This window comes from Cyprinodon tularosa, unplaced genomic scaffold (genome assembly GCF_016077235.1).
Source record: "Cyprinodon tularosa strain WSP-4 unplaced genomic scaffold, ASM1607723v1 ctg189, whole genome shotgun sequence".
Taxonomy (NCBI): Eukaryota; Metazoa; Chordata; class Actinopteri; order Cyprinodontiformes; family Cyprinodontidae; genus Cyprinodon; species Cyprinodon tularosa.
Window position 1 is genome coordinate 2,881,119 of NW_024038669.1, and position 22,627 is coordinate 2,903,745.

The window sequence follows — 22,627 nt, forward strand, 5'->3', positions numbered from 1 at the left end:
GGAACACATTCCTCACCTGCTGGAGTCTAAGAGTAAACCTAATCTCTGGAAACATGACAGATATATACATTTATGTCTCACATTATAATTTAACTTCTACCTACATGTATTTGTTTATTGTATTTTTGGAGGCAATTAATTGTATGCTTATTTATTTACTGAGCTTTGATTTATTTCTGAATTTATTTTTAAATATGGTAGAGCTGGTCCTCCATACTAGGGAAAGTCACATCTACCATTCCGTAAAACAGTATGATGTGTCAATACCTGATTTGTACCGATAGCACCATCCATACCAGAACTCATCTGGTGATTGTTAAATAATGTAATTATAGAAATATTTATTTTGCCCTTAAATCATTAAAACATGCTAAACTACATTGTGTAAAATATTAATACTGACCTTGCTGAGGGAATGGATGTGTTTACATTCTTTCTGTTATATTGATTGTTTGACATCATCATCAGGCATGCTCAGAGTGAATGGCAAAATATGATAGCCCCGTGTTTATCTTTATTTTAGTTGTGTCGTTCTTTAGATTATGCACTATATAAAAAAATACAGCTACAAAAGAAATGCAGACATAGATCCAAAAATGACTACTATTTACTAATCCAAAGCAAAAAAATGTACTGGCAGAGGTTGGGCAGGGATTGTCTTCCGGGAGAGATCGGGTATACAGACAAGTGAGATGCCTGAAACCTACAAGATACACTATATTGCCAAAAGTATTTGCTCACCTGCCTTGACTCACATATGAGCTTAAGTGACATCCCGTTCCTAATCCATAGGGTTCAATATGACGTCGGTCCACCCTTTGCAGCTAGAACAGCTTCAACTCTTCTGGGAAGGCTGTCCACAAGGTTTAGGAGTGTGTTTATGGGAATTTTTGACCATTCTTCCAGAAGCGCATTTGTGAGGTCGCACACTGATGTTGGACGAGAAGGCCTGGCTCTCAGTCTCCGCTCTAATTCATCCCAAAGGTGTTCTATCGGGTTGAGGTCAGGACTCTGTGCAGGCCAGTCAAGTTCATCCACACCAGACTCTGTCATCCATGTCTTTATGGACCTTGCTTTGTGCACTGGTGCACAGTCATGTTGGAAGAGGAAGGGGCCAGCTCCAAACTGTTCCCACAAAGTTGGGAGCATGGAATTGTCCAAAATGTCTTGGTATGCTGAAGCATTCAGAGTTCCTTTCACTGGAACTAAGGGGCCAAGCCCAGCTCCTGAAAAACAACCCCACACCATAATCCCCCCTCCACCAAACTTTACACTTGGCACAATGCAGTCAGACAAGTACCGTTCTCCTGGCAACCGCCAAACCCAGACCCGTCCATCAGATTGCCAGATGGAGAAGCGCGATTCGTCACTCCAGAGAACGCGTCTCCACTGCTCTAGAGTCCAGTGGCGGCGTGCTTTACACCACCGCATCCGACGCTTTGCATTGCACTTGGTGATGTATGGCTTGGATGCAGCTGCTCGACCATGGAAACCCATTCCATGAAGCTCTCTGCGCACTGTTCTTGAGCTAATCTGAAGGCCACATGAAGTTTGGAGGTCTGTAGTGATTGACTCTGCAGAAAGTTGGCGACCTCTTCGCACTATGCGCGTCAGCATCCGCTGACCCCGCTCCGTCAGTTTACGTGGCCTACCTCTTCGTGGCTGAGTTGCTGTCGTTCCCAAACACTTCCATTTTCTTATAATACAGCTGACAGTTGACTGTGGAATATTTAGGAGCGAGGAAATTTCACGACTGGATTTGTTGCACAGGTGGCATCCTATCACAGTTCCACGCTGGAATTCACTGAGCTCCTGAGAGCGACCCATTCTTTCACAAATGTTTGTAAAAACAGTCTGCATGCCTAGGTGCTTGAATTTATACACCTGTGGCCATGGAAGTGATTGGAACACCTGATTCCAATAATTTGGATGGGTGAGCAAATACTTTTGGCAATATAGTGTATCTGTTGGTCCACACAAACCCTGTGTTTCCTGATATCTGTACTCTTTGCTTGCCAGTTTGTTACACAATCCAAAAATCTGATTTTATTTTAGGCCAAAATGTAAAATCTATCCTAAATTGTCAAACACAGACTGATGCCTCTCCTCTGTGTCTGCTGACCACCACTTTCCAAACTGTTTAACAGTAAGGAAATTATCTGTGGTAATTTTCTCCCACTTGTGATAAACTCACCTCTGCTGTCTGCTGCCTCTCCTGGATTGCTAGGCCAGTTTGCATGTGGACCAAATTACACGGAAATTGGACCTTTCAGAATGGATGTGATGCCATTTCAGACAGTGAGGGAAGTATTGGGTTGTCAGCAAAAGGAATTAGTCTTACTGTAGTTTTTGGTTGTAATGGTGCAGCTAAAATGTCCATCTCTCTGTTTGATCAGTTATTTTTTATGTGAATGTATGGGTTTTATGGGGGATTCTCCAGTTCCCTCTATGCCTGAAAACATCCTTTTTAGATTAATTGGCCCCTCTTGGTGTTGGGATCTGGAGGTTTGTCCACTTTCTCCACCAGAGGGCGCACAAGATCTCCTGGAGCATGAGCTGTCTACAATACCTGTCCTCTATCTGCTCATCAGGAGGCTCCCTACTTAAGGAGGCGGAGACCTACACTCCAGTGCCAGAGTGTTTGCCAGTAATGGTTAGCAAAGCCTGAGCCAACCTGCCTGTCTAAGTCTTCTGACTTTTTGTGAACTAAGTCTGATCCTGTTTACCTTTCTGTCTCACAGATCGATCCTGCCTGACAAACTGAAATCCTGGAGAGTTGTCTCTGCTGGTTACCTGCCTGCCCGCTCTAAGTGGAACTCTGGAGGGCTGCATCTGTCTGTAATCTGCCTGCCGCCCTCAGAGATTACTTGGAGAGAAAAGACTCAGTCTGAGATCTGCCTGCCTCCACTCAGTAAGCTCTGCCTCCGCCCCAAGCCCTCTGCCTGCCAACAGCCTCTGGACCCTCAAGGTTCCCCCCCTCTGCGGCTTCACTCCACTCCAGAACAGGTATAACCCTGAACATCAAACAACCTGCAATATACCTGGACCAACACTAACCCCTCTGTCCTCCTCAGCGGTGAACCCACTCCTGACCAGTCAACCACCCCCTTGGACCAGTTCATTTATTGTACATTTCTGTAAATAAACCTTTGAACTTTTTCTCTGCTTCCGAGTGTTTCTGCATGTGGGTTAGAAATCTTAATCCCAACATGACACTTGGTTGACATGTGTTCTCTGTGTTTGTGAAAATGGCCAGGATGCCTAAGCAGGAACAGATAGAGCTTACTTTATTAATAGCTATTTACCATACTCACAAGAACTAAAAACTAAAAATAAATGTATTTGCTTTTGAGATTTGTGAGTACATTTAAATGACCTTCAAAGTAGTCACATTATGGAGAAGATACTATCAAACCTTATTTCTCACTTTCTTGATGAAGACTTTCTTGACATCAGCTGTGCTGCTTCCATCAACACCCTTGTTTATAGATGCTGGAGGTCGGCCTGTTTTCAAGTGTGGTCCTGTTTCTCTAACCGTGACTGGCTGGATGTGCTCCCTTCATCCTCTGGCATGGGAGCTGGCTCGGAGCTCGTCTGCCTGGCTGTGTGTTTCCTGGATGGGGCCGCCTTTTACAGCTGCTTTTTGTGTCTCTGCTTCTGTCTCCTTGAACCCCAGTCAGCCTCAGCAGATGGCCGCTCACACTGAGCCTGGTTCTGCTGGAGGTTTCTTCCTGTTAAAAGGGAGTTTTTCCTCTCCACTGTCGCTACAAGCATGCTTAGTGTGAGGGATTGTATTTGAGTCGAAGAGTCAATGCAATCAAGTGGTTTTCCTTAGATAGAAAACTTTGAATCAATTTGATTGTATGATCTGGTTGAACTGTAAAGTGCCTTGAGATGACATGTGTTGTGAATTTGGCGCTATATAAATAAACTGAATTGAAATGAATTGAAAGAGCCAATTTCATACTTGGACTCAACTTTATTTATCCCCTCAGGATTCCTTCTTCAGGGAAATTCTGGTCCCAGTAGCTTATATGGAGTACAACAGAGTTAAAGCAAGATGCCATTAAAGATAAAAATACCACAGTCAATATAAAAAAGTGTATATAGTACCTAAAAAAACATAAAAAGGGAGAAAAGTTGTAATGTCCTGGAATATATTTCCCTTAGATATAAAAATATCTGCACAGTAGAGAGCTAAGGGAAGACTATGTAGTAGCTGACTTGGATTATTGCACTTGTACTGCAGAGATGTATTGACCTTAGAAAGGTAAAGTTTTTCAACACCCAAAGCAAATTTGTTTTTTAAGCAAATCATTTGTATCCGTTTTCAATACACAATTATATATTAAAAGCTGAAAACAGAGGGTGGTGGTGCAGGTTGTTTCTCCATTTTCAAAACAAAAAGACATTAAAATTGACAATTTTATTTAACCTCTTCAAGAACACTCTTAAATCTCAAGTACTATTTCTAAAGAATCTTAGTTCACTTGTGGGATTCATTAAAAATGTTGTGATTGTATGTGAAGGCTGCATTTTAAATCTTACTCTAGTTGTTGAATAGTAAAACTCAGTAGAATGTGATCTAATATTTTCCAGGATTCCTCTGGAAACAAACATTAGGAGCCTCTTGGGTGTTGTTTTGACTACTGTGTCTTTTGAAGGTCCAATAACAGCCATTTTCTCAACAAAATTAGAACTTTTTCTATCAGTACTTCCTGATACTTGACTAAATCCACCAAACTCTCTATGTTTTCAGTGACCCTTTCTACTTTTAAGGCTAGGCTTAAAACTTTCCTTTTTGATGAAGCTTATAGTTAGAGTGGCTCAGGTTATCCTGAGCTATCTCTATAGTTATGCTGCTATAGGCTTAGAATGCTGGAGGATGTAGGGACCCCTACTTCATCATTCTATATCTATCCGCTGCAGAATCTGTTAGTTCAATCTAACGTTCTGCTCTCTCTCTGCTTTTTCTCATAGTAGCTTCACCTCATTTGTTCCTGTTTGGCTGTGACACCACCTTGGAGAGAAATATCAGCTTTGCTGCTGCTATCAACACCTTTGTTTCTAGATGTTGGAGATTTTCCAGTGTATTCCTGTTTCTCTGACTGTGACTGGCTGCATGTGCTCTTTTCATCCTCTGACATGGGAGCTGGCTCAGAGCTCGTCGGCCTGGCTGTGTGTTTCAGTGTATTCTCATTATTAGTTCGTATGAAATCGTACGAAAAGTTATGCACCGTAATTTCATACGTTTTAGACTCTTTTTCCCTCGCATTTCGTCGTATTTTTACGTCTTGCCTCAAGACAAGATATCCTTGCGCATGTTACGCACCATTAAATAACCTAGAATTTAACATACAATTAACCCTAATCCTGACCCTAACCCTAAGATACAAAACAGCAAGCAACGTAGTTAGAGACATGAAGAAGTAATTATTGCACTGTTTTTCCCAGTTTTACGTCCGTCCGCGGATCTGCTTTTTTCGTCTGTCTGGCTGCGCATGCGCACTGATCTCCACCCTTATACTACACTTATAGTACATATCACCTTACCAGACCAATTAGCTACTGACCCTAATATTAGTGGAATCCATGCCTAACCCTAACACCTGACCCTTGCCTTAAAATTACACTTAGCCAGTCCCTAGCCTTGACACTTGCCCTAAACCTAATTTAAGCCCTTACTATCAACTTACCAGACCAATTAGCTACTGACCCTAATATTAGTGGAATCCATGCCTAACCCTAACACCTGACCCTTGCCTTAAAATTACACTTAGCCGGTCCCTACCCTTGACACGTGCCTTACTCTAAAAGCTAACCCTAGTTCTCCAAGTTTTACAAACTGGCTTGGCTATGGATCTGAGAGATACCAACGAACGTGCGTGGGTTGCCTTTGATCCCCTAGCCAACTGCTCGGGTCGTCGGACTGAGTGGGGGGGGTCATCGAGAGAGTGTCTAACGCCTAACCCTAAGATACAAAGCAGCAAGCAACGTAGTTAGAGACATGAAGAAGTAATTATTGCACTGTTTTTCCCAGTTTTACGTCCGTCCGCGGATCTGCTTTTTTCGTCTGTGTGGCTGCGCATGCGCACTGATCTGTATTTTCGAGGAAAAACTTTCCAAAACGTACGAAATACTGTGCATAACTTTTCGTACGATTTCATACGAACTGATAATGAGAATATGTTGTGTGTTTCCTGGATGGGGCCGCCTTTTACACTTGCCTTTTGTATCTCTGCTTCTGTCTCCTTGAACCCCAGTCGGCCTCAGCAGATGGCCGCTCACACTGAGCCTGGTTCTGCTGGAGGTTTCTTCCTGTTAAAAGGAAGTTTTTTCTTTCCACTGTCACCACAAGCATGCGTAATGTTAGGGATTGTCTTTTGAGTCAATGAATGATGCAATCGACTTGTTTTCCTTAGATGGAAAACTTTGTATCAATCTGACTGTATGATCTGGTGAACTGTAAAGTGCCTTGAGATGACATGTTGTGAATTTGCGGTATATAAATAAACTAAATGGAATTGAGTGATGAATAAGAGCAGAAAATGAGACTTTTCATGACCTTACAAGGGAAAGAAGAAAAGTTTGTAAGTCAAATGAGGCTAATAAAGCTCCATATTAGAAAAATAGATCTAAAATGTTTATATGAGAAGAAAAGCCCTAGTTTGTCAAAGCAGATGTTTCCTGAATTTGATGCATGTAATAAACCCTATTAAGTGAGGAGAACCCGTGAAATGATCTCTAAGTAATGAGCAATAAAAGGATTATTTGTTTTCAAACATCTGCAGCTTTTTTCCTCAGAACATCATGAGGTCAAGTCTCTTCTCTAACCGTGACGGGCTGTTTACAGCAGCCCTACTGTTTCCCCCTCCCCAAAGGACTTTTTCCATCTGCATGTTTGCAATTTATTTGTATGAAAGGTGGAGTGTTCTTAACCTGAGGCCTTAACCTTTTAACATCTGCTAACACATTGAGGGACATGAAATGCGCATCCTGTGGGGCGTGATCACTGCCTGAAAACACGACCAGCGTGGAGTTATTTCTGGAGCTGGAAGGTTTAAAGAAGAGCAGAAGCATCGGTGTTGTTTCAGGGAGGAGCGGTTGGCCAAGAGCAGCTTGCAGAACAATAAAGGAGGTGTTTGATGAGTCTGTGCGTGGAGCAGCCATCGCCATCAGCAGCTGTTGGGACTGAGCCCACGGCACACTGTGTCTTTTATAGCTCCTCTCTGTGGCTTTGCTTTTTATTTCCTTCGGCTTGTAGTCCTTCTCTAAAACTTAGATATTTTAATTGTGACGGACCCCCCCTCCCTCCGTCTCTCTCTCCATCGCATCATCCTCCACGTGATGCGCAGCAGCTGCTGGTGAGAGAGGCGGACAGAAACAGTGTGGCTGCGGCTCTGATCGCACCGGAGGAGCGCCGCTGTCGCACCGCGGATATTACCACTCGTATCCCTCCCAGCTGGATCCTGGCTTGACTTTATTTGCTTTTATTTGATTTTTTTTTTTATTGTATCACCTTATTAGTCCATTCTCAATCCTCTCTCCCTTTTTCCATAGTTCAGCATCCTCTCCTCCTTAGGTCCTCCAGTCTCCAACTTTTTCCATCCCACTCACCCTCCTCCATCCTTCCCCCCCAGTTCCCCAGTGCTGGATCGGCTGTTGGTTTGGTCTCTAATATCTTCCCTCGGATTGGATCGGCTCAGTTTACCGGGCCACTGCTTCATGGGGCGCACCGTCTCGCGCGGAACATGCTCCGCCGTCGGGCTCTAGGCGCCCCGCTGAACCTGTCGGGATCAGAGCTGCCGCGCGCCGTTTCCCCGCCTCGCCCGTGCTGCGGCCGGGGCCACTGAGAGAGAGAGAGATGGGTCCGACCGTGGCTGCACATGCTCGGGGAGGCACAGCCGCGCCTCTTACGGGAGGCTGGATCCGGATCACCATCCTTTCCTTTCTCGCTACTTTACCTGTGGAGCAGCTGCGCGCCTTCCCGTCCTCCCTCAGCGACTGTCAGACACCGACCGGCTGGAACTGCTCCGGTGAGATCCACTTCTGGTTCCTTGATTTGATTCATCATCTAAGTCCTCCAAGGCTAAAATAAAAGTTTATTTTTTGTCTTTTGGCATGTTTTGATTCTGCGGCTGTGTCCATGCTGGGTTTTCTTCTGGCTGCGGAGACAACAGACCGCAAAGCCTCTGGAGTTTAGGAGGTTTTGCTGGATGGACATCACCTTAGTCTTGCAGCGTGTCTGCAATGCATGCAGCCAAACGCACGCAGCTCAGTGCATGGCAGACTACCTTACAGGGACAGTTCCAATGCAAACAGGGAATGTTTGGGATGCGCGCAACAAAAACATCCAGTCAGGAAGGAAAAAAGCCCCCTCCTAAATAATAAGGGATGTTCTGACTCTAATAAAGCTACATCTTGGACACATGCAGACAAAACTGAGCAGAAACTTAAACGCAGCACTAATGAAAAGCAGCAGGAGTTTTCAGTTAATCCTCTTTTTATTACCTTGCATGTTTTTATTTCTTTATCCACGCAAGTTTCAAATAAAGCCGATTTATTGTTGTGCGTGAGGCATCAGGATGGCTGTAAAACTTATATATTGTAATGTCTCCTCAAGCCCCCCCTTAGACAGCATAAAGACAGCAGAGCTGAGCTGCAGAAGGAGCTGCAGAGCGCAACGCAGACACACATTTCCCCTGCCGCTCGTCCGAGTCTGAGCGCTTAAAAATAGCTCCAAGCCGATCACTCCCAGCAGCAGCAGCAGCAGCAAGCAGAGGTATTGATAGTATAGCTCAGAACACCCAGACATCAATATGGAGTCATGGTGCCATTTGCAGCCAGAGGATGTAGCCATCAATTTGAAGAATGGAGAAACATCTTAAATATGTTTTACCAGTGGTGTCTGGAACGTCTCAGTCTGCGGGGTTTGAATTTTATGATCACTTTATCCTTTAACTGTCCATCAGAGACCATCCTCAGACCAGGCAGTCTTATTTGTATGATATAGAAACAGATGTTTTCTGGTGTTTCCTGCTGATATTAAACTCTCCTCAACTTTGTGTTAAAGTGTATAATATCTCCCACGTTCAGTGATGAATGATCTCATTTGTCTAAAGAAATTAGCGTTATTTTCCGGTCATTTAGGCTGCTAATCGATCATCTGTTGATCGAGATACCCCCATCTGATAATCTCCACCCTGCATTATGCATTGGATCATCTGTTGGAGCTCTCCGTCCACCGTGGTGAGGGTTCCCAGCCTAATAACTGATAATGGTACATGTCCTCTCTCCACACACATATGCATTGCCACCCACTTCCTGACACACTCTCATATGCATTTCAGCGAAGGCTTTTATCCAACACGCCTTGAGGAGGCTTAAGTGCATGTGCAGTGAACACTGCACACACTCACTCACGTCGTGAATCAATTGGATTGAGAAAAGCGTGACAAGAAGAATGTTGGTCCACTGGAAAAGAAGATAAAACCATTTCTGCTATAATCATAGCTCCATTATAAACTCTTCTTAATTCTACAAGGCTTTATAATTCACTCGTTTCATGCAGTTTAACACCAAAATGTTACCTTTCTGTTTAGAGACAAAAGGGCTGATTGAAAACGCACCAAAATGAACTGAGTATCACTTCAGAACAAGTTTTTTTAATCAAGCGTTTAAGGAGTTAGCCTTGGTGGAAAAACAAAAGGTGAAGAAATACTAACACCTGTTTTTATTTGGCTTTGAATCCACAGGATTAAAATGCAAGGAGACAAAGAGATCTCTGAGGCAGAATGCAGCATTTCTTGACAATAATAGCTCTGACTCTTAGTGACTCTTTGTTTGCTTCTGCGTGCAGAGAAAGGCGTAGTTATGAGATGCCTTCTATCTCTGGGAGTTGGTAAAAACTAAACTGCACATCTTGATTTGATGTGATTACCTGGGAATGTCTAAAGAATGTCAAAGTCTTTGGAATGTTCACTTTTTCCCAACCAAAATCTGTTGTTTTTAATCTTTTACCTCATGATGAAGACTCCATGCTTTAGACGTAGAGAATAGAAACTAAAAATATTATTAAACAGTTTCAGTGGCTCATTAAAAATCATTAAAAGTCGTTAAATTATTTTTTTAAATTAAGGCCGTAATTGGCATTAAAATTCATTAAATGTGATTTTTCTGGCATTTAAAATGCTTTGTTTAAAAAAAATACATTTATTAAAACAATTTCGTTTTCAGTTCCACGTGTATAATATGTTCCACTTGTTTGTGCGTGTCATGATGGGTTTTAAAGATCTCACCCACATGCAGAGATTCACTCAGAGGGCCAGGGGAAAAGTTACCAGGTTTATTGAGAGGTTGACAAAAAACAGAGAGAGAGATTATATGCGGGGTTATCGCAGTGGGACTTTAGCGGTCTGGTGAACCGGATCCGGAAACTTTTAGGGGAAATCACAAAGATCAGTTCAAGGTCTTTTAGGAAAATGACTGAGACTGGTGAATTGCTGAAGAAGACTCACATTAGGGCACAGGTGTCAAACCGGTTCCAGAAAGGGCCGTGTGGCTGCAGGTCTTCTTTCCAACCAAGCAATAGCACACCAGACTCCAGTCATCTCATCAAGTCATCATGTTCAGATTGGACTCACTTGATGAGATGACTGGAGTCTGGTGTGCTATTGTTTAGTTGGAAAGAAGACCTGCGGCCACACGGCCCTTTCTGGAACCGGTTTGACACCCCTGCATTAGGGAGAACCTTGGTTTCCCTTGGGTCCAGTTTGTGGAGGGTTTAATCCTGAGACGAAGGAACTTGCTGGAGGGCGGACAGGCAGACTTGCGTTGGGTCCAGAGGAGCAATGGAACGGACTGTCATCGGGTTTTCCTGAAGTGAGCTTGAACAGATCTAGTGAAGGTTTCCTCTTGCTCTGTGTGACTCGAATTATTCCTTCCAAGGGGGGTAGAAGGACCAGGCTATCCAGTGGATCAGGAGGGCATCCTATCGGAGAACAAAGACAAAGGTAACGCTTAGACTCAGAGAGACAAGGCAAAGGTTAGACTCAGCTAATCTCAGTAAGGCTAGAGTACCCAATACTGGCAAACACTCTGGCGTTGAGGTGGTGACAGTCCGTTGCTTAAGTACTCCTCTGGTAATGACCCAACGAGCCGCAGGTGTGCAGGGAGGCCCAATGAGAACAGGGCACCGCCTGGTGGTGGGGAGAGGAAAAACACTGAAAAACAACCCACACAAACTGGAACCCTAACAGCACGGAACTGCTTCTGTTTGATGATAAAGCCGTATCTTTGGTAAAGAAGCTCGAGGCGGAGAAAAAGGTAGAGAATGGGAAAATGCAAATTTCAAAAAAGGTGCCTGGAAAACAAGGAATTTCGGACATTGCTGACGACGGTAAAGATGAAGGATTTTACTGTGTTCTTAAAAAAAAAAAAAGTATATATATATATATATATATATGTCTGCGATGGACTGGCGACCTGTCCAGGGTGTACCCCGCCTCTCGCCCATTGAGAGCTGGAGATAGGTACCAGCACCCCTTGCGACCCCACTTGGGATAAGCGTGTTTGAAAATGGATGGATGGATATATATGTATATATATATATATATATATATATATACATGAGACTCATGGGTACTTTGTTGATGGCATTAAAATTTGTTCTAAGAGCATTTAAAAGTATCAAATTAGACTTCCTCATTCCTGTTTAAACCCAGTATTAAGCTCTTTATGAAGTTGTAGGGTTGCTGAATGTAAATGCATCAGTGGGCCTGGCTCAATTCAGTTCGATTTAAAAAGAAGAACCAGAACCAGTAAGCACTTTCTGATACACGGTTCAGTAGCACCATGGTTAATGGACAGGCAGTTACTTTAATGGAAGTACTGAACTGGTCCCTGCGTTAGCAAGGTGGAGGAATTGATCTATTGAGCGAAGTCTGTCAGATTTCAGTTGGATAAGTAGCAATATTCCCTGTTTCAGCTCATTAGTTCCAGGTTTTTTCAGTTCACATAATATGTCACTGACCAGAAGAATTGGAAAACAATTTAGCTGGTGGCAAATTGGTGCTGTGTCAGGTGGTCAGTCGCACATTTGTCTCCAAAGATTTCATAAATCTTTACTCTGGTTCATCGTGCTGAGTTGTAGTTAGAAGTCCACATTTTCATACAGGTGTTTTTTTTTTTTGTTGGCTTTGTGCTCAAAGACTTTTGTGGAGAGCTGTGGAGTTTCACCCCATACTTCCCTTTCTTTTTAGGTATTATTTAGAGAGGATGACCACTGCCAGCATTTATATACTGTATATCTATGAATAAATGAATGGAAATTATTTCAGACAATTTCAAGACATTTTGACAAACAACAATAAATAAATCAACCAAATACACACAGAAAGAGACTAAATAAAATTCATGAGCATAAATAGAAGCAAAACCCTATTTTGATAGAGCTGTACGACCACTAAATGTTTATGGGCTCAAAAGGAGATTTTAGATTAGGCCCCATGTAGGTTAACTAATTAAATCCTTGTAGGGATGTGATGATAAATCCAATGAGATGAGACTTTTTTTCTTTTATGTTTTCAGAAAAAGAACCAAAGTTTTAATAAACTGTATTTTCGATCATCTTTACATAATATTGCGATCAATGGCATTTTAAGTCTATTTTTTTTATGTGTGTTTATCTCTTAAGTGGTCCAAAGGCCAAAAAACGGGCAAAAAAAATACGGCAAAGGTCACTGTGCCAGGACTCATTTTGGCCACGTCCACGATCATATATACATGGGGGCGCATGGATAACCCTTACGGCTACTGCACCCTGTTTTGCAACTTTTCAGTCACTGGTCTCCAAATTTATAATATTTAACTTTTAAAACTTAGCTTTCAACCATGTTTGTTAATTGAAACTGGGTCATGGTCTCCCATGATACACTTCTGTGAGATATTTTGATGATTGTATGGCTAAAAACAAAAAGAACACATTTTCTGTTATCCTGCCATTTAAATCTGATATGGTTATCTAATGGACCAAGGTTTATCTAATTGGGTAAATTATCAGGCAGATCATGATTGAGCAGCACTTAAAAATTAATAACTAACCATTTTTCAATGTCAATATCAGGAATGCTTAAATTGTAAAGAAAACATGTTTTTGCAACCCTCATTACATTGAAAAAATTTATTCAGAAACAGCTTGATAAATCTAATTTATACATAGATTTTTAATATTTGTTCATATAGAGGTTTTAAAAATACTTGTGAGATTTTTATAGAATATTGACAGTTTGGCTTCGCATATAACTGAATTTATTCTTAATCATATTGATTAAAACATTAAATGGTTGATATTCTGTCAAAGTCTAGTATTCTAGTTTAAAAAATGAGTTGTTGTCTATTGCTCAGTAACAGCATGCTGTTAAAGCCAAATAAACAGGAATACATTTCATATTTACATATTCACTATTCCTATCTATTCTAATTTAGCACAAATTGGGTTTAAATCAATGCAATTCATCCCACTACAACCCAGTTACACAGTCCGATTCAGATCTAATTACATACACTCCAATTACAGTACAATTCAGTCTAATCTTTCTGTCAAACTTGAGATTTATCACAATCCAGCAGAGAATTGGCTTTTTGCCTTGAGCCTTTCTCAGAAACACTTGTCCTGCATGTTGGTCAGCATGTCAAAAAGCATATGTAGTTTTAGTGATGTCAGCAGTTAATCAGCTATTGAATAATACTTGAGTAATACTAACAATGAACGAATTTTTCTCTTAAGAACCCAAAAGCATAGATATTTTATTCTAGTAAAGACCAGATAATGGATTGGGGCAAAAGGTGGGTTGATAATCTGGTAATTTCTTCAATTTCTGCAGCAAGGTTGACAAAAAATAAATAAATACAAATACAAAAGTTATGACTTTTCACCATAAAAAAAAACAACAAAATAAAGCCATTAGGGATGACTGAGGTACACATCTTAGAAGTAAGATCTGAATATACAGGTTAGACCTTAAGGAAAACTGGAAATATCAATACCAGACAATAGAAATTGTATTTGTCCACAAAGAGATCAAATGGAAAACCTCACAAGATCTTCTTGTTGCTTTGCTGCAGCAATGTAAAGCAGCTGATTTGTTTTTTGGCGGTGCACCGACTCCTAGCAGGTGGGGGTTTACAGTAAGATAAAAGTAAGAAAATGCAATCAATGTTAGCCTAAACAATTTTTTTTGCATTTATGACCCATTCTGCAGTATTTTGAATCAGTGGAAATGTCATCTTATTAAATAAAACAACATTTGACACAATCTATTTATTTCTTACTACTATTAGGGCTGGGCGATAATTCAATAACGATATATATCGATCGATAGACGTGTGGCGAAAGAAAGGAAAGAAACGCAGTTTTCCTTACTTCTCATTGTAGCCTAGCATGTAGGTTTATGCTAGTCACTACTTCCTCCCAACCGATCGCGGACCCAGGCACGCCGTCACAAAGCGCCGCCCTCTCAAACCACAACACAGAGCACAAGAAGGAGAGGCGGAGTAATTTGTTCCAAAGAAGGGTTTTGGTAGTTCGCCAGTTTGGCAGTATTTCGGTTATGGCAAGTCGGACACAAAACAAACCACAGTCATCTGTAAAATTTGTAGGGAACCAGTGAAAACGAAGTCTGATAACACAACCAACTTGTTTTATCATCTTAGCCTCTCGCACCTGCAGCAGTACGAGCTGTGTAGGCCCTGGCGCGGCTCTGCATCATCCTCCTTCTGAAATTTCTGCCAAATCAAAGCAGGCGACCAAGCTAAAATGGGCTTCCTGGTTTGTGATAAATACAACAAAGCGTCCAAGCGGCACAAGGACATTGGTCATGCTGTAACATGCTTCATATCAAAGGATATGCTGCCGTTGTCTGCTGTTGAAAAACCTGGGTTCAAACAGCAGCTCCACGATACGAAGTTCCGGACCGAAAGTTTTTCTCAAACACAGCGCTGTCAGTTTAATAACATAACTCATTAAGTTATTTTTCTTTAAAACAATTCTGTTATGGTTAAAAAAGTTGGTTAAATAAAGATTCAATTGGAAGTCTGTGTTTGTGTTCTTTATCAAAATTAAATCATTTAGCAATATCATAAAAAGTTCCGGCAGAAACATAAAATATGGTTTCAAATCTTTTCAATAATTATCGATATCGATCAATATGCAATTTTTTTTTATCGGTAAGCTTTTTTTCTATATCACCCAGCCCTACTTACTATTTACAGTCAGTTATTAGCTGCAGGCTATTTAATCAGAGCTATATTGTTAGCTGCATTAAACGTTTTATACATTTATAGGTATTTTTTTCACCAAATTGCTTTTTGACTGTATCTTTTATGACCTTGTTTGTGCCACAATGTAACCAGACAGTTGAGAACCTGTTGCAAAGTTGTACATAAAAGCCATCACTAAGTATGAAAGAGGTCACAAAAGGATGTTTCACCACTCTGGCTGTTCAGCCTTCATTATTAATTTATCTTACTTCATTATTGATCAGTGAGATGCTTAAAACTTCAAGGCAGGACTCCTTGATCCTCTAATCTGAGTGAAATTCCAGGTAGAAGGCAGGAGATGCATTTGGCAGACATCTCTCTTTAAGGCCAGAAAGTTCTTCCCTAACCATCTTAATTGGTGGTATATAAACATTACCTTTTCAATATTTGATGTTTGGCAGCTTGTTTTCGTTAATTATTTAGTTGACTGTAATCTCCTCCCGGAGCGGCAGAGCAGGAGCAGGAAGTCTAATTTTCCAGGCCTCTGACACAAAGCCACCAGGAGCGTCATTCAGCTGCTTTTTCAGGTAGTATGTTGAAGGGTGATGTTTAGGTTCTGCTCTCAGCTGCTCTGCTCAGCTCAGCCTTTGGCATAACTGTAGAACACCGTGTAATAAAAACAAGTATATTTAATATTTAATAAGCGGTTATTGTAGCATAGTTAAACTTATTTTGCAACAACTGTTATACTAAACTTATTCTAATTAAGGTGTGCTAAGACAAAGAATAACAAATGTAAGTCTAATTTATTGCACCTGAATATTGCAAATTGCAAATATCAGAAATATAAGCAGGATTTTTCTGTGTGGTCTTCTGACTTTTTAAATATCTGTAGGATCAGGGCATACAGCCTGAATAGATCTGTGCTTTGACGTGTATGTAAGTGCGAAATAATGTTTTTTTTTTTTTTTAAAGCTGGCTTTGTTTCAGCTTAAATAAGGCAACATCCACACTGCAGACCTTGTTGCTCAATTCCGATTTTTTTGTGGAAATCCAATTTTTTTGCGTTGCTGTTCACATTTCCAAATATATGCGACTTCTATGTGATCTCCTGTGTAAACTGAAGTCATACAACACAAGTATCCCGCATGCGAAGTAGAGGACGCAATGACGCCACAGGCCAGCGTGCTCTGTGTTTACGGAAGTAAACATGGATGGTGGTGCCTGAGCGCATCTAGTGAGCTTTCCCAACAGGGGCGGAGCTAGATGGGGGGCCAGGGGGGGCCATGGCCACCCTTAGCCAATCATTGCCCACCCCTGTGGCCACCCCTACCATTTATTTCCCTGTAATACAGATAGTGGCAAAACATTTAAATTTTTCATATATTGACAATTACTTGACAACAAAAACCCCGTGGTTAATTCTGCAAATAAAAATACTAACATTAAAGATGATAAGTATAGAATTCATGCTCTTTTAGAACTAGATTTTGTGTTTTATTGGGTAAAGAGAAAATTATGCGTCATTTGGGAGTCTTCAATAAAATCATAGATAAATAACGAGTTTAATAAAAACTTACTAAATCATTAAATTAGATAGATATTGGTATTTGTGAATATCAATTTTATGCAGAATAATTGCTGATAAAAGTAGGTAAGTAATGACAATGGAAAAGACGTTGGAAAATATTGTATTCAATATACCTTTTATATAGAAAGCACAGATATTTGAATATATTCCTCTATTTGTTAGCAAAGGCCTTAGGAAAGTATAGTATGTCTTTATTTTATAATATGGATGTTTTGCTTGTTAATTTTCCTGTTGGAACAGTAGAGATTGAACTTGAGGTTTTGGTGCCTATCTTCTTTTGGCCACCCCTCAGTGTACATTGGTTATTGCCTGGGCACCCTTATTAAGATTTTCTGGCTACGCCTCTGTTTCCCAACCATAAAAACACAATCTTTTCAAGATGGTTAAACAAAAATACTGCTCACCGCATCATCGTCCCCCATTGTTGTTGTTTTTCTTGCTGCTTCTTCATAGCAAGACCCAGAATAGAGACCTTTGTCGTGTATTAATGGCGTTCAGGTCGTTCACACTCAAGTCGCGTTTGAAAAGATCAGATTCGTATTGGATTCAGGACCACATAGCCAAGCGGCCTGGGTTGCATTGGAAAAAATCAGATCGAGTTGTTCAGACAGCCATGAAAAGTTCAGATACAGGTCGCATATGGGCAAAAAAATCGGATTTGGGTCACTTCAGGCAGCAGTGTAAACGTAGTGTATGATGCTTGCATGCAGCTTGAGGACAATTTGACTTTGTGATTTAAAAGAAAAACCTTTTATTTTGCATTTTCTATTAATTGTTAGCCTGACGTAGTCCGACTCAATTCTAGTCAGAATATGAGTCTGATGCTGCTCCATAGAGCTGTGATTATGGGGCGTGTTTCGAACGAACCAGGAAAAAAAATGCCTCTGCACTCAATTGGATAGACCTACAACCGATAAGAGCAACGGAGTGCATGACGTATGTTAAGCGAGGCATAGTTGTTGTCCACAAAAATCAAAGCATGCAGTTTCACGCCTAGAATAAGAAGATGAGACTTGATCGCGTTTCTCTGTTCCTCATTTAAAATTAATTTGCTGTCGATATCTTCTAGAACAGACCTAATAGCAGAATCTACACACCCAAACTCTCTGGCGGCAGCCATTGTTGTTGTCACCCAAGCGCGCTTTGGTCACGTGGTTGATAACGTTACTCTTGATCATCTGTCCATCATCGTATAAAGCCCGCCCTGACAATTTGATTGGATCGCCTGACAGTGGGCTTTAATACTCGCGCTACTATGGAGAGGAGCCAGACCGAACTTCCCCGAACTCAAACCTTGTGGGCGGGACTAAGTTCGGACTGGCACCCAGGCTAATTAATTGTAAATGGAAAATTGCAAAACAAATATACAATATACAAATTACAAATGCATATGTCTATCTAAGTTATTTTTTTTTAACAAATGGCTTTTTACAGTTTTTGTTCTATTAATGTAGGAAATCAATTATTTTCTTAAGATTGTTATTTTAAATTTTACACTTTGTTTTTTTTAATTTTCTCTTGATTTAAAATTTGGATACACTTTCTTTTATTTGGTTTCTGACTGGGGTTGAACTGAAGAATCCAAACTGATCTGAGACAAGAAAAGCTTGTCTATTCTTTTAGCTACTATTCCTTTTAATCCGGCATAAAAAATAAAGAAATTACAGGATGTTAACACAGCATCTGTCTGTGGAATTTATCCGATTTTTAAGAAATTTATAAAAATAAATACGTGCAGGTATTGGTAGTGAACTCACAATTTTGGCTGTTATTATGCATCAATCAGAGCCCACTGAAGGACAATAGGCATTCTGATTTTCAGCTGACTGCTTCATACAGTCCCACCAGTTCATCGCAGGTTGTTTTGAAAAAATATATTCTGCTAACTATATTATCTTCATATAAGGAGCACTAATAAAAGACTAAGACATTATGTCATCAACTCTTTTAGAATTAGATTGGGCCAGAAAGCTCTGTCTATTTAAAGTAAACACTGCATACTTATGCTGATTATCTAAACATGTTGCATCATCTGCAGAAAGGTCATGAATCTGGATTCAGAGCCTCCGTAGTGACACATCGCTGTGACCTTTGGTGATGTTGCTAAGAAACAAGGGAGACTTAGGCTCTGTGATAAACACCAACAGCGGCCCACAGAACAGGCAACCATCACCAGATGAGAGCAAAGCTTATTACAGAAACCTTCAAACACGCCTCAAGTAACAAATCTGCCGAATTTGAAGTGGAGCAGACAAACTGTTGTCCAAACAGATGAAGAACAGACCAGCAGATGCTTTTCTCTGATTCATGGCTGAGATCTGGAAGTTTTGACACGCCTGAAACTGTTGAACTTCTAACCTCCTGCATGGGAAAGATGCAATCTCTTGCAACATGTCCTTTATCTTTTCATACATTTATCTTTTTATTTCATGCTCATGTGTTGTTGTTTTGTTTCCCCTGACAATATATTGAAATCTCGCTTTAAATTCTGTGGAATGGAATGCCAATTTGGCCCAGGTTTTCGATTGTTGATGTCCATGTGTTCCAAACTTATGCACTGTTCCTCTTGAGGGAACCGAAAGTAAAGCTGCAGAAGGTGCCAAGTTTGCTTTATGCTTAAAGCACGTGATGAAAACTAACAAGTATTCATGTCTGGAAAAAATTGTTTTTAACTGTGAGAAACTGAGGTATTGCAGACACAGTGTGAATACAGATTGACTTATCTTTCTCCCAGGTTTGACTGGTCATGCAACACACCGCAATCAGTTTTAAAAAGAATTGGTGCACAAGTTTGCATTTAAATCTGTTTTAGCATAATTTTTCAACCTGGTAAAAAGTCATTGAGATCAAAATCACTTTTCAAGACTGACTTGGCCAAGAGGGCCGCTGAAACACAAGGTTGCAGAAATTAAAATACCGTATTTTCATGACCATAAGGCGCACCGTACTAAAAGGCGCAGTCTCAATTATGTGTGCCATTACTGTATTTAACACACACATAAGGCGCACCGGATTATAGGGCGCGGGTTTTATATACCGGTACATTTCCCCTACTACGTTTAAATACCTCTACTGCGTATTTAAAAATAGAGTGGGAGCAAAACTGAGTATGATTGTGCTTTATTCATGTATTTATTACAAAGTATTAATCAAACCCATCGAAGTCATCATTCTCTGTTTCTGAATTAAACAGCTGCGCTAAATCAGACATGCCAATTTCCCCTTCTTTGCTGTCAGAGTCACTTTCCGTGCCGGGCGGCTCCTGGGAAATGATGCCGGCTTTTGCAAAAGCTCGAACAACAGTGCCAGCAGACACGTTAGCCCAAGCATCTACAATCCATCCGCAAACTGTGGCGTAACTTGCCCAGCGCTGCCTTCCACTTTTGTCCACGGAAACTCAGCTGCGTCTTCTTCACCTGTCGGTGTTCGTTTTCCATCTTCCTCCACTTGCGAACCTTCGATTCATTAATCTTGAATTCTCTCGCAGCTGCTCGATTTCCATGTTCCTCTGCGTAGCTGATAGCCTTCAGTTTAAACTGTGCTTCATAGGCGTGTCTCTTTGCCATTTTCAGGGTTGTTAAGACAACAATGTTCTGCATAAAGCACATACCTGTTCTTTTATACACAATCCACGCCCACACTTCCCCCTTTAACGTTCTCATGGTGGTCTCAACAACGTCCGCAGTAACAACACACATAGGGCGCACCGCACTATAGGACATTTTGAGGGGAAAAAGAGACGTTTATATGCGCCTTGTAGTCGCGAAAATACGGTAATAAAAATACACACATTGAAATATACCACAGACAGCAAGATTATGGAATCAAACAAAGTAAAAAAAAAAGTTTTTTCTCTGGACCTTTATCAGGAAGATGTCCTAAGACCACAAGCTTATTGGTATAACTGTTAATGTTCCTACACATATTTAGATCTACATATGTAGGTTGACGTCCAATGATAGAGTTGTAGATGAAGCATATTGGGAGATAAATTGTGCAGTTTTATATAAGGACCAGTTATGGAGGCTAAACTATAGCTGCAACCAGTGACAAAACGCAAGACACATTGATAAACACTATTTAATTTCTTTTAAAACTAACTTGGAGCATGTAGCTATCCATAGACAATCAGTTAAAATGGCAACATCTTTGTGTGAAATGTTTTGAAGCATTTTAACTTGTTAATGTCAGCCTCGTAAAATTCTGGGAAATTGTCATTTTTAAGTGAAGCCAGGAATGTGTCTCCTCAGCATCAATAAAGTAATCAAACCACACTGATTGGATAATACTCAAAGGAATGAGAAAACCCCAGGAACTCATATGTGCTCAGTGAAACATAATGGTCCAAACTGTGGGTTTACACAAGTTGGGAAATTCCCTTCAAGACATTTCTGAACATCTGATAAGCTAGGACATCTGAACTGCTGCTAATGAGTCCTTGAGGATAAATTTAAACCCACATTGAACTAGAAACAGCTGGACTGGGACCATCATTGTCCTGTACAGTTAAAACAGCTTAGGATCACCACGAACAAATATGGTGTTGATTGAATTTCAAGCCCAACATCAACACCTTGGAGCAGGACTGAACATTTGATCTATTTGGCTATAGGGTTATAGCAGCATATTTGCCCTTGTCCTCTGGGAAAAGGGTTAATGGTCACTAGATAAACACTAAGCTGCTTGGTTCCAATAGAAGGAGATGTTTGAAGCAAACAACACATTGCTATTTAGTGTTCCTTTACTGAAAGACTAACACCCTGTTTGTAAAAAGGAGCACTACGAAGGTCATTCATTTCTGTTGCCATCAGACTCTACAATGCGAGACTACCAGGGCTATAACTTGTGCAATTACTATTTAATACCCTGTGCAGTAACCTGTTTTTTTTTATATTTGATACCCAGTGCCAGGCTCGGACTGGCAATCTGTGATTGTCATTTTCCTGGTGGGCCGGTCCTAATTTCAGCATGCGAGGGCCGGCCCTCCATAAATCATACCGGCATCAACACTTACTCTCCGACCGAAGCACCTGCCTGTGAAAGTAAATAACTCAAGGAACTCAAGAAGTAATGCAATGTTAACTACCTAAATGGTGCATGCAGTATATATAGCCATTCCTTGTTTCTATTTCTTCAAACTCTAAAATCCTTGCAACAAACTAAATTATAATAAAACGAACATTCTTTCTTTAAACCATACTACGATGTTCCTCTTATATTTGGCAAATTCATGTTCGAATATTTTGCAAAAATTTCCACATGACCTAAAGGTGTCATGTTCTTTTTAAGGGATCTGACCCACATGCAGGAAACCACTCAGAGAACCAGAGAAAAGGTTTAGTAGGTTTATTAAAAACACGATGAGTTGGATCCACTGTTTCTCAGAACGCTGCAGGACCGGAACTGGAAGTGAGAAGGGAAGTTCAGTGTTTAGTTCAGGCTCAGTGGGAAACTTGAGCGGCGAGTTGCAAAGACAGAGATTGAAACGGGACTCACGTTTCCGGAGAAAAGGTGTCCTTCGCAGAATCCAGTCGGTGTGGGTTATTGGTTGATTCGTTGGAGGGCGGACAGGGTTTACTCAGGTTTGGTTGGTTTCTGAGGAGCGAAGGAGCTGACTGACACTTAAATTTCAAGAAGTACTTGAATGGTTTGTGTGGAGATTTATCCCCTGCTCTGTGTGAAGCTCAAGCAATCCTTTCAGGGGGAGAAGGCCTAAACATCCAGTTTGCAGGATGACTTCCTGCCGAGAGAAAAAGACAAAAAACAATAAGGTTAGAC

At 40.9% G+C, this 22,627-nt stretch overlaps 1 protein-coding gene across 1 annotated transcript in view; it reads left to right on the forward strand.

Annotated features, from left to right (window-relative positions):
• Window positions 1–7,114: 7,114 nt before the first annotated feature.
• Window positions 7,115–22,627, forward strand: part of tmeff2a (transmembrane protein with EGF-like and two follistatin-like domains 2a) — a 259,245-nt gene continuing 243,732 nt past the window's right edge. The window contains exon 1 of the mRNA XM_038282916.1: window positions 7,115–8,036. Coding sequence (XP_038138844.1) covers window positions 7,865–8,036 — 172 coding nt within the window. The 5' untranslated portion in view covers window positions 7,115–7,864. The remainder of the gene's footprint in view (window positions 8,037–22,627) is intronic.